Genomic DNA, 14,701 nt, shown 5'->3' on the forward strand with positions numbered 1-14,701 from the left:
TTCCAGCTTGTCAAAACCTGACTGAAATCTCGTCTGGGATCATCCAATCACTGCTGGCGAGGCAGGAGGGGAAGGGTTGGGGTGGAGTGCGGCCGGTGACTCTGACAAACCAAAAAGGATGAAGTCAGCCCTCTGTTCACCTCCAGTGCGTTAAAGCCTCTTCTGCGGCTGTCAGTGAGATGGCAAGACACAAAGCAAACAACATCCGGCCCTAATAGTTTTAGACATGGCTGCTCATGCTGGGTGTGGCTGGCAACAGTTGTCTGCCGCACGCAGAGCTGCGATCTCTCCGTGGTAGTATGTTTGTCTTTTGTAGGGATTAAAAGGGATCCAGGAAACCCACTGTCCTAGTTTTGCTTCAGGGCAGGGAGAGAGAGAGAGAGCGACCTAGTTTTGATGATAGCACCGGGCCAGAAAGGGGATTCCAAGGCATAATGTAGTTAGGTGGCGGCTGTCCTTGTCTTTCTTTAGATTGCTTTTCAGTCTGTTGGCATGTTTTTCTGTACAGTCTGAGTCAGTGTGTGTGTGTGAGCGGCTCTATTGTCTGTGCAGAACCTGTAGCTGTAACCGGAGAGGGAGAGAGCACACTGCGAGACAGCAGGCGAGTGTCACTTAGCAGCACTGTGATGCTCTTTAATATCTATTTGCTTGGATTTAATATAAAAGCCTTTGGAGTGTAATGAGCTCTCTGTCTTTCATCTGCAGTATAATTTAGCTTCTGTGCGTCATCATAGATATAATTTAACGTCTGTGCAATTATGTGTGCAAACAACAACAAGGCACGCAAGCTATTTTTGGCACCATCAAATTGTCCTGGATGTGTACAGTAAGTGCATGAAGGGCTTAAGCATCTAGATCAGTGGGTCAAGTGGCTGACATGCTAATCCTATTACTAGACGAGGCCCTGATTTGTTAAAGTTGGCCCTAATCTACTGTCCATTTCGACTCCAACGCAGGGACCTAAGACCTCTGGGTAAACTATCAGGGTGTCAGCTGTCAGCAGAGCCATTTCCCCGCTCTGATATAGATTTTATATTCTCTTTGTATTAGTTACGCTTTTTGTTTACAATATTTTAATCCACTCTAGTCATCAACACTTTCTTTATGTTGCATAATATGTGTGCACCCTGTATTTAGACTCTGTCATTCACAAATTTCCTCTCACTGCAGTACTGGTATTGCTTGATAGTGTATGTTTGATACCTAGTCATAATATCTATGTAGTAAGGGTTACTTAAAATGTATTCCAATACAGTTACTAATTACCTGATAAAACACGTCATCAGTATTATCTGTATGTGTAGTTAATAGTATCCAAAAGACACCGTTACTGTTACATGATTACTTTGGTTTACCTCAAGACAATAGAAAATGAATATCAAGACCAGACTGTGTGAGACTTCAGAAGTGTTGTTGTGTGTGCATTTTCATGCTTACAGATTTAAGATTGTAATCCTGTCACTAATCCCTTACTTTACTGAATGTATCTGTAATCTAATCACACATTGTTTTTCTGTAACTTTAAGGAAACAGTTGCCTTATTTTTATTTTAGTTACGGAATTCCATGTATTCTGTTACTCCCTAGGACTGCTCATAACTTAAATGCTGTACTGTCATTATTGGTCATCACTATGACATCACCTGAGTTACCATCTCGTGATGTCAAAGTTCCCGGCAGAGCCACAGCAGGAAATACAGAAAAATAGACAGATGTTTTCACATGCTCGATGGTGACCGGTGAGCTGAGCTGAACTGATTATTTAAAACTGGTGGACTGCTCCTTTTTAAATTACAGTTTATCTCTTCTAAACAATGAATAGGTTTATTTTCAAAAATGCACGCCTGCATGTGTCATCATTTGTTATCTCTCTGTCTCCTCCCTGCAGTGTCATCATGCATCACTACCTACAAGAAGACACCTCCCCCCGTCCCACCACGGACCACCCCATCCAAACCCTTCATATCCATCACGGCCCAGAGCAGCACCGAGTCCGCCCAGGATGCCTACATGGACGGCGGCTCCGGCCCGCGGACTGGCATCAGCTCCCAGCCGGGCCTGTCCAACTCCACAGAGAGCATCGACAGCATGAAGGCCCTGACGGCGGCCATAGAGGCGGCTAACGCTCAGGTGCACGGCCCCGCCAGCCAGCATGTCACCAACAGCACCATCACCATCACTGCCACCGCCACCACCTCTGCCATCGCGCACGTCTCCGCGGACAGCAAAGCGCAGAGGGAAGCGCTCCGCAAGTGCCTCTCCATAGGGATCCAGGTTTGTGGAGGACACACTGGATGATGACATTCCAAAATAAATGTCTGGCAAGCAGTCTGACAGTTTTCTACTCCTCCTCTTAGGTGGACCCAGAGGAAGGAGGGCCGACAGAGGAGCAGTCCAAATTCCAGTCGATAGGAATTCAGGTGGAGGATGAGCGATGGTGAGTGGGAGGAGGTTGTGTGGAAGAAGTGACGCTATGTAGGTCTGATGGGAGGGATGGGATGAGGCAGCGATGGCATGAACAGGAAGAGGGCTGGTTGAGACAGAGGGAGGTTTGTAGTGTGCAGCGCAAGCTTTTGCCCCCCTGCGCTGGCTTCCCCGCAGCAGCTGTCCCCAGTTCAGGGGAGGCTGGCGTCAGAGCCCCCTCAGCCAGGGGCCCCAAGTGACAGCTGGGCCAGAGGATGTGGTGCAGGGAGCTGGGAAGGTGGAGGGGGTGAGTTGACAGCCATCTGTTGCTCCAGTCATTGTGATTCAGGATACTTTGAGGCTGTGTTTGTGTGTGTGGGAGGGAGGGAGCAAAGGGGAGGGAGTTTTATTGGGTTTGTTTAGTTCTGAGCGCACTGAGAGACTGCTGTGCTGTCAGCCACAGCCTCTCATTCTGCAACATGTTCCCAGTTTGAGGAGAAGCAGCCTAGTGTGCGTGCTGTTTCATTAGCTCACATCGCAGCGACTCACAGAGGCCTCTGGTGGGACACGCAGGCATTTATGGTTTCTTTGTCTGCTTTCGTCCACCCTCTCATAACAGTGACCTTCTGCTTGGTGAGACGAGTCGACAAATGTGGCCACGGTGCTGGTTTCGTGCTGTAGCCAAGGCATGTATCAGGAATTCAAGGACACAATCAAAGGTCATAGTGAGGTCTGGGTCCAGCACACTTCCACAGTGTCAGGGAATGTGAGGGGCTTTCTGAAAGGGGAGGTCTCAGCTGACTGACCAGGCTCTGAGTTTCCCGGGTTGCCAAGCCAAATATTAACTCATCCAGACACCTTCTAGTCTGCTGAGTCTTGGATGTTAGGCAGCGCAGCTTGGTGTATTTCTCTGGTTAATGTTTAGAGTAGGTGGGGGGTGATTTTTGTTGGTGCGTGTTTGATTGTTTACCTGTTGGCATGCATCTGTGTGTGTTGGTTCATGCATGTGTGTGTGTGTGAGTGTGTGTGTGTGTGTGTGTGTGTGTGTGTGTGTGTGTGTGTGTGTGTGTGTGGACCTGGGAGGTCTGGGCATGCTGCCCCCTACATTAGATTCCCAGACAGTGAGAGTGCCAAACTCCTCCGGCCTCGCTCCACTGCTTGAACTCCCTTATTTGTGTGTGTGTGTGTGTGTTGTGTGTGTGTGAGAGAGAGAGAGAGTCTGTGTGTTTATGTGTAGCAGTCGCAGGTCATAACCTCACCTTGCTGTTTGAACTGGGATTAACTGAGAGGGAGTGGGAGAGAGCTGGAAAAGAGATGAACACAACAAACAACATGCGTGCCTGTACACAGACTTCTTTCTGTACTGAAGTGTGGATCTTAATGCAGATTTTTCTTTGAGTCACTTATCATATTTGAAGGTTTATAGAAGTCAATTTTTTGAGCATTTGAATTAAATTATGCTCATTTTTAGAAATCTGTTTCTATATATCAAAGTTGCTATGTGCTGTGTTGCAGAGATGTCTACTGAAGTTAGCATGCTAACCAGCTATCCCTGCCCACTCCTGTTTCATCATACCTCAACATGCTTTCAGTCCGGACTTCTAGCTGCACGGCCAACTAAGCTAACTGACAAATGGCAGCTGTTTGTTGAGTTTATGAATTCAAGCAGTTGCCAATTCGTACACACTGCCCAAACATTCAACAATTAACAAAATGATCAAGAGAATGTGCCAAAATAACAGTTTTGAAGTTATGTCAAAGAGTGTCTCAGAGATATCTGCTGAAGTTAGCATGCTAACCAGCTAGCACCGGGCCTGAGCACCTTTCTCCGAGCGGTCCAGAGCTCCTATGCCTGCAGTTGTAAACGCTAACACTCCCCCAGAAGTTCAACTAGCTGCATGGCTAACTGAGCTAAGAGGCTAACAATAGCTACATTCAAGGATGTAGATTGAAAATACAGTTAGCAGCAGTTAGCAGTTACCAGGCTGCTCTAGAAGTGATAGGTTGCCCCTGTTTGTTGGGAGAATGAATTTGATGGCTGACCAATTCATACGGCACCGTTTAAAATACTGAATAAACAAAATGGAATTATAACGATGAATACAAAAGTAAAACAACAAACTGTGATATGCAAATTAGTTAGATTTTGATGGATTCCTTGATGGATTTTTAAGGCCTTGCCAGTTTAGGGTCTGGGGTTGATGGTCACCAGATGGCTTTGCAGTCACGGGGGGAAGTGGAGCGCATTGCTCATGGTCATAGTGACTAAACCATACGCACAACCATCTTGAAAAGTAAGGGACAGCTAGACCTCCCTGTCTTTTTGTTTTTGTCCTAACTGACTGAGGGTTTGTCATTACCAGCACAAGTCAAACAAACAGGAGTTCTCAGGTGCATGTGGAACATTTGAATGTCAATTTGTAGGCGCATCCATGTGTCCTGGCACTTCTTTCTATATCCAAATAAGACATCAGGCTGATTTTTGTTTGTGGATGCGTCAGTATTTCCTCATGTTTACAGTTGTAGCCATGTTCTCTGCAGATGTGAGGAAGTTATTGAGATTTATAACAAACACACCTAGAGTTCTTGAGAAAAGGGAGCAGCACATGGAATGCAACACTCCACTGCTGTTGTGATTTACAACTTTCTGTCATGTTCACCACATGAATCTAATAAGAACATGGACTTTCTGCATGCTTTTTTTCCCCTGCATACCTTCCTCATGTTTAATAGTCTCTCTTCGCCTTCAGGATGACTTTTTCCTCTTGAAATTCTCTTCCTTGTTCTCTTGCCTCCTGTCTGATCCCTCTCTCTCTCTCTGTCTGGGTTGTGTTTGGCCTTGCCTGTCTCTGCCCCTGCAGGAAGTTGTTAGCAGGCTGATAGAAAGCAGGCTGTGGTCATTAGAACTGAACACCTGCTCGGAGGAGTTACTCTTTAACTGCTCTTCACACACACTCCTGACTTGTACGCACACATGAAGCACATACATTCTGTGTTTGATCTGACCCGAAGCCACTCCCTTGTTCTTGCTCTGTCTTTTTTTTTTCTGTCTTTTTTTTTTTTTTGCTCTTCACGGAAGAGGAGAGATGAATGAGAAAAGGGGGGAGGTAGAGAGATGAATGGGTAGAGTCGAGGAGGAGTGTGTGTCCGGAGATGGGCCAAGGCAGACGTGATGGAGCTGTGATCGTTTGTGTGTGCTGCAGGCAGGTCAAGCCGAGGTTTTCATTTGTGGGAGGGCTGCGGGCAACGTTGGACCAATCAGACGGTCTTTTTTTCTTAGCTCGGCAGAGTTATTCCTTCTTACTAATCTGTGACAGCAAAAATAAACAAACATGTAAAACTACTCATGTCTAACTGTAGGATAAGGCATGCTGGGGTATGTAAGGATTTAAAACTTTGCATGTGGGCATAAGTTAATGTTAGAATTTGTATTTTTCTGCTTCATCCCTCTTTGTTTCCCCTGTCTCTGCCAGCTCTGCTTGTTCTTTAAGTGGCCCACTGAGCAGCGCCCTGGTAAAGTTTTGTCTGTGTTAATAAAAGATGTGCCCTGAGTCGTGCACCACTTCGAGTTGTAATCTTGCAGTGATTAAACTCCCGGCTCCTCCAATCACTGAGAGTTCAGTTGGCCAGTGTTCCCCTCCTCCCAAAAACACCCACGTCCCTCTGGCGTCCCATTCATTACTGGGGTGGTGAGCTGCTCTATAGAACGTAGCCAAATGTGAGTGTGTGTTTTGATTGAATCTTTGCCGACGAGGGTGTGTGTGTCGGCTGTTGCACATAGTGTGGAGGGACTTGGCAAAGGCTGCCCCGACAGCGGCACAAAGCCTCTGAGCCAAATACGACATGGCACACCCAGCTGTAGAGAAGAGTCCCAGGTGTGTGTGTGTGTGTGTGTGTGTGTGTGTGTGTGTGTGTGTGTGTGTGTGTGTGCATGCACTGTTTGTGTATGTGCATCAGCCCCAGAGCAGGGCTCGTGATGTGACAGACGATTGCACACTCTGTTGCTCTTGAATGAGCCAGGTGACAAAACACACACACACACACAAAAGACGCTCCCCACAACAAAAGCTATTCATCACTATCAGTGATGAGATTGCTGTGATCAGTTCAATCTTCTCATACCTGGAGTTCCTCCAAGACCTGCGCGCAAACAGTATTATCATAATTAACTGTTACGAGGCAGACACTAATTTGGTTTTACTACATAATAGGAGTAATCAATTCTCTTCTTCCTTTCCCAGTTACCGCAGGATGACCCGCTCCAACAGCGTCACCACGGCCGTGCAGGCTGACCTCGACGGCCCCGCCGACGCCCCAGAGCTTCGGCCGCGTCACTTCGCCACCATGCCACGCCAGTACTCCCGCGACGCTGCCACTTCTACGGTCAGCATCCAGGGCTCGGGGAACCACTACCACGCTTGTGCCGCCGACGACTACGGGGAGGTGGGCTTCGACCCTTCCATCCTGCCCCCTCCAGACCCCTGGATGGACAGCGTGCCTGAGCCAGAGGTGGCGGATCAGGAGGCTGTCGGACGGTCTGTGTGTCCCCGCGACGGCCGCTGGTTCCTCAAGTTGCTGCAGGCCGAGACGGAGCGCATGGAGGGCTGGTGCCGACAGATGGAGCAAGATGAGATGGAGAACGAGCTGCCCGACGAGAGTGAGTTGAGTCAGAGAGCCTCAATGCCAAGATGTGAAGACAAGAAAGTCTGTTATACAATGATATTAGCTCTCCTCTCCTCTCTGATTTGGAGTGTGCTGGTATTCATGGTATCAGACCACAATAGCTGCTTGTTCCTGTCTCAGGCCCTCTGGCCTCCACAGACATACCGAGCATACTTATCAATAGGCCGCTGCTGGCTCCAGACACACATCTGTCCTTTAGACACACTGTATAATGATCTCTCACCCAAACACAGTGAAGAGGTTTGTCTCACAATCCTCCAAGGCGACCATTTGATATCGACGTAACACACGTACACAAGCTGCAGCGCATGTCTGTAAACACACATCTGAATATGTTTTATACACTCACATGCACATACCAGACTGAGCAAACAAGCCTCGGGCAGCAGGCGCTGTAGTTATACCTGTCTTTGCTCCGCAGCTGACTTCACGTCTTACCCAAAATGTCATTGCTTATGCAGCCAGTGTGCTGTTTTGGTTCCAGGCAAGAGATTTTCTCACCGAACGTGCAGAACAGGGAGGCCGTCTCAAGGTTATGTTTTCCCAGATCCCACGCTAACATGTACACTCACACACACACACACACACACACACACACATATTGAAGACATTGTGTCTGTAGTACATATTCATTACTCCCCCTCTAGGTTTCTGATCCCATTTTCATGTAGACTAATGTATTCAATGACAGATCTTCTCCATAGGGATATGTGAGTCAATAGGACTGATCATGGGAGTCAGGTTATGCAGCACAACCTTGTTTATCTCGTATATCATTCCGCCAAACAGGCATTGTGAGAGACACAAAACAGTTTGTTCCCTCAGGAGCATGTGCTTGATTGTAAAGGTTTCCATTTTGATAAACAACTAAATCATTTATTACGTGCTGGAAGCTTATATAGGGTTTCTATTTTTGGAGAGCATTTCTTAAGATTTAGAATTTCAGCACATTTCAGTATGAATCTGTCTTCCCCAAATGTCTGATGTTTCTTCGAGGCAGAGATAAAAGAGGAATCTAGCGCATCCCTTTTCTGTTGCATTACAAACGCAGCCTCTCTGTTAGCGCTGCAACATGCCTGCAGTATGCGGTTCTGTGAGTAATTGCATTGTGAATTGTGCGTGGTGTGTGTGTGCGTGTGCATGCATGTGCGTCTGTGTCTTTTCTGCAGTCCTGGGGAAGATCCGCAGTGCAGTGGGGAGTGCCCAGCTGCTGATGTCCCAGAAGTTCCAGCAGTTCCGGGAGCTGTGTGAGGAGAATCTGGTATGTGTCACCTCATCCTCTGCATGCTCCCCCAGCCCCACCCCCTCCTCCCGACACTGACATCATCCTGCACAAATCATCCTGACAGGCAGGGCCAGCGCTCATTTACTATGCATCTAGTGTAGAGTGTGCATCTGCACACCCTTACTGTCTTTCACATACAAAACAGAGAACCTGCTGCATGAAAGCTAGAGCCTGGCAAACAGGGATTTTGAATCCTGATATCAATATACGTACATATTTCTGTACAGAAGCAGATTTTAAATGCACATATTCACTTCTACTTTTATATTAGCATGTCTGAATATTATAAATGTTTGTGTTACATAATTTACCCATTGTATAAATACAAGATCCTGTCATTTGAAAACCCTCTAAAATGCATTAAATTTCCTAACTGGAAAAAAAAATCTAGAAACATAGTGTTAGCTATACAGTGTATGACTTATAATGAATGAAACATGAGCCAATTTCTTGACAGACTGACAGACAGATTGACAAACTGATATTTAATGTAAAAGGTGCAATATGTAAGAATATCACCACCGTATCACCACAGTAACTGCCGATGGCTGCTAACGGTAGCTGCTGTTAGCTGAGATAGACATGCAGCTAGCGGTCCTAACTCACAGCTAGGAGTGGTATTATGAGAAAGGACAGGCAGGGGCTAAGTTAGGTTAATATATCTCTATCACAGTACGTAGATGTCTTCGGCATCAGGTCAAACTCTTATTTCTTAAAATTCTGTTGATATTTTACTTTTGTTTTTGATCTTTTTAAACTGAAATTCCTATGGAAGTTAGCATGCTAGCCAGCTAGGCCGGCACGTCCTGCTCCAAGTGTCTTACATGGATCACTAGCTGAACGACTCACTGAGCTAACTAGCTAATGGCAGCTACAGTTACTCAGGTGATTTGTTTTGAGCATGAATTTGACATTGGCAAATTCTTACATACTGCACCTTTAAACGATGGTGGATGTAAGAGTCTAGACAAAGTGTAACAAAGAAGTCGAAGGCATATTGTGGAGCCCGGTACTCCCACATATTTGAAATAAGTCAGAATAACTAATGCCACAGTATGTTTGACTCACTTGAAAGCCAGATCTGTGATTCACCCAAATTGCTGTGTTACTGAATCATCAGGTAGCAGCAGCATATTTCCAAAAGTGTTATAATCGTTTTTGGGTTTTTTTAAGCGTGTTTGTTAATGTGCCCATGTGTGTGTGTGTGTGTGTGTGTGTGTGTGTGTGTGTGCAATTATTTGTGTATCAGAACCCGAATGCACACCCACGGCCCATCTCCCAGGACCTGGCAGGTTTCTGGGACATGCTCCAGCTGTCTATCGAGAACATTAGCCTGAAGTTTGATGAACTCCACCAGCTCAAAGCCAACAACTGGAAACCTCTGACCCCACCAGAAATCCAGGTGCAGACTCACGTGGCAAATTCATTTCAAGCCAGTTTTTACATTTTGAATTTTTTTCTGGGAATGCTTCACTAACCTGCATGCTACTCGCTGTCATTACCTCATATGATACATTCTGAAGTCCTAATGATTCGCTGTTAAGCTTTGTTGTAGCATGCACATAATGTGTTTTCGTACTGTCATGTTGCCTGCCTGACGTCACCACTTGTATTTGTGTGTTTTGTTCTGTCTTGTTGTTGACAGTGAGCTGCTTTTGAGAAGCTACTCAACCTGCCATGCACCGTTGGGGCCTCTCCACCTCCAATGGTCACTCTTACCTCATGCAAAAAGGCCACCACCGTGCTCTCTTACCCCACACAAATGGCTGCCAATGTGAACCATAACCTCGCTGAAAAAAAATTGCATGCTCTGACATTATGCCGACACACCGCTCTCTCTAACCCTTGTGAAGCTGGCTGCAGTTTTGTTGCTCCTTATTGTGTTTTAGCTGCAGCTTGCCATGAGGACTCAGTGGTCCGTCATTAAGACTATTTGTCATTCCTGTCCAGGAGAGAAGGATGCCCCCTCCTGTGCCAAAGAAGCCCCTGAAGGGCCACCCTCCCCTGGCTAGGGATCGCTCGCTGGAGAGCTCTGAGCGCCAGCGTCTGGAGGCTCGCAAGCGCCTGCTAGCTGCCAAACGTGCCGCGTCGGTTCGGCAGAGCTCTGCTACCGAGAGCGCAGACAGTATTGAGATCTATATCCCCGAGGCTCAGACCAGACTATGAGACACATGTACCTACAACACATGCCCAAAACACTGTCCCATCAACACAATAGCACTGTATGGTAAGCCTTGGGTGCTAACATGACATAATCACATTTTTTCGCGCGACTTCCCAGGTCACTGTGGGGGTCAGTCACGATGGAAGTTGTTTGAACAAGAAATGTACATTTGCAGTATTTATTTATTTATTTATGTACCCACCCCTCCCCTCATTCCGCTCTCCCTCCCAGCTTTGATGTAGCAGTCCCTCCTCTCCCTGTAACTCCAGCCGCCCCTCACTCTCAAAGACATTTAAAAAAAAACTTTCTTTTTAAAGTGGCCTAATATTACAAAGTAAGCCAGGTGTAGCACAGCAGTGAAGTTTCACGTCGATGTGTTTCAGGTGCTGAGAAGCAGAGGAGAACAGGGAGGGAGCATGCATGTCAATGTGGCGTATGTGTATGTATATACATGTGTATATACATGTAAACACACACGAGTGATGTATTTTATATGATCAGAGGAGAGAGACCAGACCTATTGACTCACTTTCAGTGTTATTTTTATATTGATATTAAATCACACGATATGATTCTTGAGCTAGGGAGTTCTTGATTCATATAATGAGTTTAAACATTACAAAATAATGGTGAAAGGACCAGACAAGGAAACCATAGTGTCAGCCACTGACACAATTAGCCCTCTGTCTGAAAAAGGTTTCTCTCTCCAGCAGCAGGAGGCCGGCCCTGTAGGAAAAAGGTCAAGAGGTCTGATTTTTGCTCCCCCAGGTGAGACAGGAGCAGATCCTAAAGTTCTCCAGAGAGCGCAAGTCACTGAAAGAATCACTGTTTTGAAAAAAATGCCACAAACCTAATCTGTGTGCGTGAGAGTAAGAAAGAGTGTGTGCGTATGTGTGTGTTACGATTCAGATGTTCATTTCAAAAGTGCTTCCTATTTTTCTAGGTCTAAAGGGTCCTAGCTGTAATTAAAGTTAAAAAGGTAGCAGTATCAGCAAACTGTAAACCAACCGCCCATCGCGTCTCATTTTAATAACTGAGCAAACCATGTTTGTACAAAGAACATCCAGTATAACGACATGACGTGCATGCCGACACTAAGCTAACTGATATTTTTGTCTTTTTCTAAAAACGATTTAATCCTTTTTCTCACGTTCTGTTCGAACTCTTCGGTGTTAACAGACGACGCTAAGAATACTGATATTTGGTACAATACAGGTAGTTGTACTCTATTTTATTATGTCATTTTTAGACAAGAGAGGTTTATTGACAGTACTGAGACTAAACGGACTGATAAAGGGACTATTTTCTCCTCACTGTGTGTGCACTATCTCTGCCTCCAAATGAAGCAATTATTTGAAGGTCATACACGAAGAAAAACCCGATTTGTAATATTTTGTATTCATGTTTAATTTATTGATTAGGAGAACAATGACTGTTTCTTGACATTGTGATTATTATTATGCACTGACAACAAAGGCCCTTATACTGTGTTTTATGTTTTTATTTATGTTTTGCATGACAGGCACCTTTTTTTTTTCTTTTCTTTTTCTTTTGTCTTCTTTCTGTTTCAGTGATCAGCCTTAATTTCTAATATGATAGTTGAGCACAACAGCAGTCTCAGGGGAAGAAGTGTGTGTGCGTGTGTGTGTGTGAGAGAGAGAGTGACTGTATGTGACCCATGGCTTTGTCTCTTACTGTATATAACCCCAGCCACAAGGATAGGCCATGATGTTCAAACAAAGGAATAGTGTCCATGCCATCTTTTTTGAACGAATATTCCTGTTAAAAACATCTCAGCCCTGATTACTTCAATATTAACAAGGTATTTCTGTCAGCTGCTTGAATGTGGAGACAATCCTGAGCCGGTTTTAGCTTAAATTGTTTTGTTAACAGAAATAGCAGGACCGATTCTCCGTATTGATCTGACAACAAGTTTTGTGCCATTGAATAACTACAGTCCAGGACATGTTCCTGCTATTTGTCCCATTTCGAACGGCTACCTGAAGTTTGTGAAGAAAGTAACCGTACAGTATGATTTTGTATTTTTCTTTTAGTCGGTCAAAAATGACGTTTAGAGAGGATACATAAAAAGTGAAAAGTAGTTCAAACTTAACGCCATTTTATGTAGATGAACCTCATTTTAGTATTTTTTACTTTGGAAACTTGTATTTGAATCGAACCGTCTGTCAAATGATTGACTTCTTATTTATGTTCATTATATTAACATATCAATATAACGCTCCTGATATAGCGGGGAGCCAGAAACCATAATGTTGGGTTGTGGTTAATTGCTAAACTGAAAAAGACACTCCAGCAAAACCCTGGGCAATTCTGAAGCTTGTGATGTAGTTATATTAAGAGAAGAACATTCAGATAAACGTTTGTACATACATGAATGTTTCCCTAAATGTAAATGTAAAATAAAATAAAACCCAATCAAATAACATATTAAGCAGATATACATTTTGTAATTAATGTTACTACACTGTTGATGTTATGGCACGTGTATGAGCTCTTATTAGCATTAAAAATATATATATATATCATTGCCATAATTTTGTTGTGTTTTTTTCTTTTCTCTGTCTCCACATGTGTTTTCAATTGGAATATAATTAAACAGATTACAAGGCCAGCATGGTGTGTGTTTTTTAGGGCATTTTCCTTCCGCAGGGGCGGGTCCCCATAATTATACAGCACTTTTGGCCTTGGCTCAGCCCCGTCACTCTTGTACATGCAGCTTCTGGTGATTCGTCATTCACACATCAGTCATGCTGAGGGGAGGCACGCTGACCTCGGTGGCCAGAGTTCAGGAGTGGAGGGGTGGGGGTGAAAGAGGGGGTTGCGGAAGTGGGTATCATTTGTATAAAGCCTGGCCCTGGGTTTGTCTACCTTTCAGATGGCCCACCATGGTGGGCTACAACTGCCCGCTGTGTGCCTGGAGGTCTGTTTAAACCCTTATTAGTGATTACGTCCTTAATTTTGGACCCAGCCTCCACCACTAGAGCCGGTGGTGGAATGTAACTAAGTACATTTATTCCAGTAATGTACTTCTAAATCCTTCTGCTTTACTTTCAGACTTCACATCTCAAACTATACTTTAACTGGAAACAAAGAGTGTTAAAAATTGAGCAAAAGTTCCTTTTTCTCCCACTTCTTTAGCTAAGTAAACTATTCAAAGTCAGAATTTTATATTCACAAGAATTTTATATTCACAATAATTAGTTAATAATACAAACTCAGAAGCATTTATCTTTTCGAACAAACTGAACAAACAAGCTGTTCTCAGAGGAAAATAAGTTCCCCAGAGCGCTTTTTGAAGTTAGAAAAGTGGCTGGGTCCGCCAAATACAAACAAACATGCAAACAAAATCAGTATGAAATTGTGTTGACCTTTGAGGTCAGTTTGTTTATTCAGCCGTGAAAAAAGAGGGTTTGTTTATTTAGTTTGTCTACACATTAAAAAAAATCAGTTAATGAAGATCTTTCTCTTCTGATTAAAATTTCTTCCCCAAAACTGCACAGAGCTCCTTGAAAACCCTCTTAGGTTCACATGGTCACAAGGTAAAAACATTGCTGTAGTTCAAACTAAATCAGCTCCACCTTAAACGACTACAGCAAGAAAACGCAACATGCATATTAAAGGTAAAATATGTACGAGAATTTTTATTTAAAATAACCAAAAGTGAACAAAAAATGATCATCAGAATATTAAAAAAAATAATAGCTTTGACATTGTGAGTTCTATGCTAACCAGCTAGCACTGGCCTGTCCTGATGCTAAGCTTCTGTGCTAGTAAATACATAACTTCCAGCCCAGAGAGCTAGCTGGACCGCTAACTGAGCTCATTAGCTAATGGCACCAGCAGCAGTTGAATCAGTGACATGCTGGCCCCTGTTTATTTTGAGTATTAAACAGTAATATTAATACAAAATATCACATATAATAGCAAAAAAACTGAGATAAATGAACAGCTTCAACTACAGTAAAGTCTTCAATGCAGGACTTTTACTTGTCAAGTATTTATGCACTTTGACATAAGTACTTTTACTTTAAAGTGCAATATGTAAGAATTGGCCAGCTGCTGAAGTCATCCTCACAACAAACATGGGTCAGCAGAGTAACAGCTAACTCTAGCTAACTGTAGTTAGCATTAGTCAGTTAGCTTGGT

At 44.3% G+C, this 14,701-nt stretch overlaps 1 protein-coding gene across 6 annotated transcripts in view; it reads left to right on the forward strand.

Annotated features, from left to right (window-relative positions):
- dlgap1b (discs, large (Drosophila) homolog-associated protein 1b) overlaps positions 1 to 13,166 on the forward strand; it is a 100,704-nt gene extending 87,538 nt beyond the window's left edge. For 5 of the 6 annotated variants that reach the window (XM_037079625.1, XM_037079628.1, XM_037079627.1 and 2 more), the window contains 6 exons: positions 1,888 to 2,273; positions 2,357 to 2,436; positions 6,644 to 7,059; positions 8,255 to 8,346; positions 9,620 to 9,772; positions 10,321 to 13,166. In XM_037079625.1, the coding sequence (XP_036935520.1) occupies positions 1,888 to 2,273; positions 2,357 to 2,436; positions 6,644 to 7,059; positions 8,255 to 8,346; positions 9,620 to 9,772; positions 10,321 to 10,536 (1,343 nt within the window). In that variant the 3' untranslated portion in view covers positions 10,537 to 13,166. Of the gene's footprint in view, positions 1 to 1,887; positions 2,274 to 2,356; positions 2,437 to 6,643; positions 7,060 to 8,254; positions 8,347 to 9,619; positions 9,773 to 10,015 lie in introns of all 6 variants that reach the window. The other variant, XM_037079629.1, reaches the window with a different exon arrangement.
- Positions 13,167 to 14,701: the final 1,535 nt, after the last annotated feature.

The sequence above is a fragment of the Acanthopagrus latus genome, chromosome 19 (genome assembly GCF_904848185.1).
Source record: "Acanthopagrus latus isolate v.2019 chromosome 19, fAcaLat1.1, whole genome shotgun sequence".
NCBI lineage: Eukaryota > Metazoa > Chordata > Actinopteri > Spariformes > Sparidae > Acanthopagrus > Acanthopagrus latus.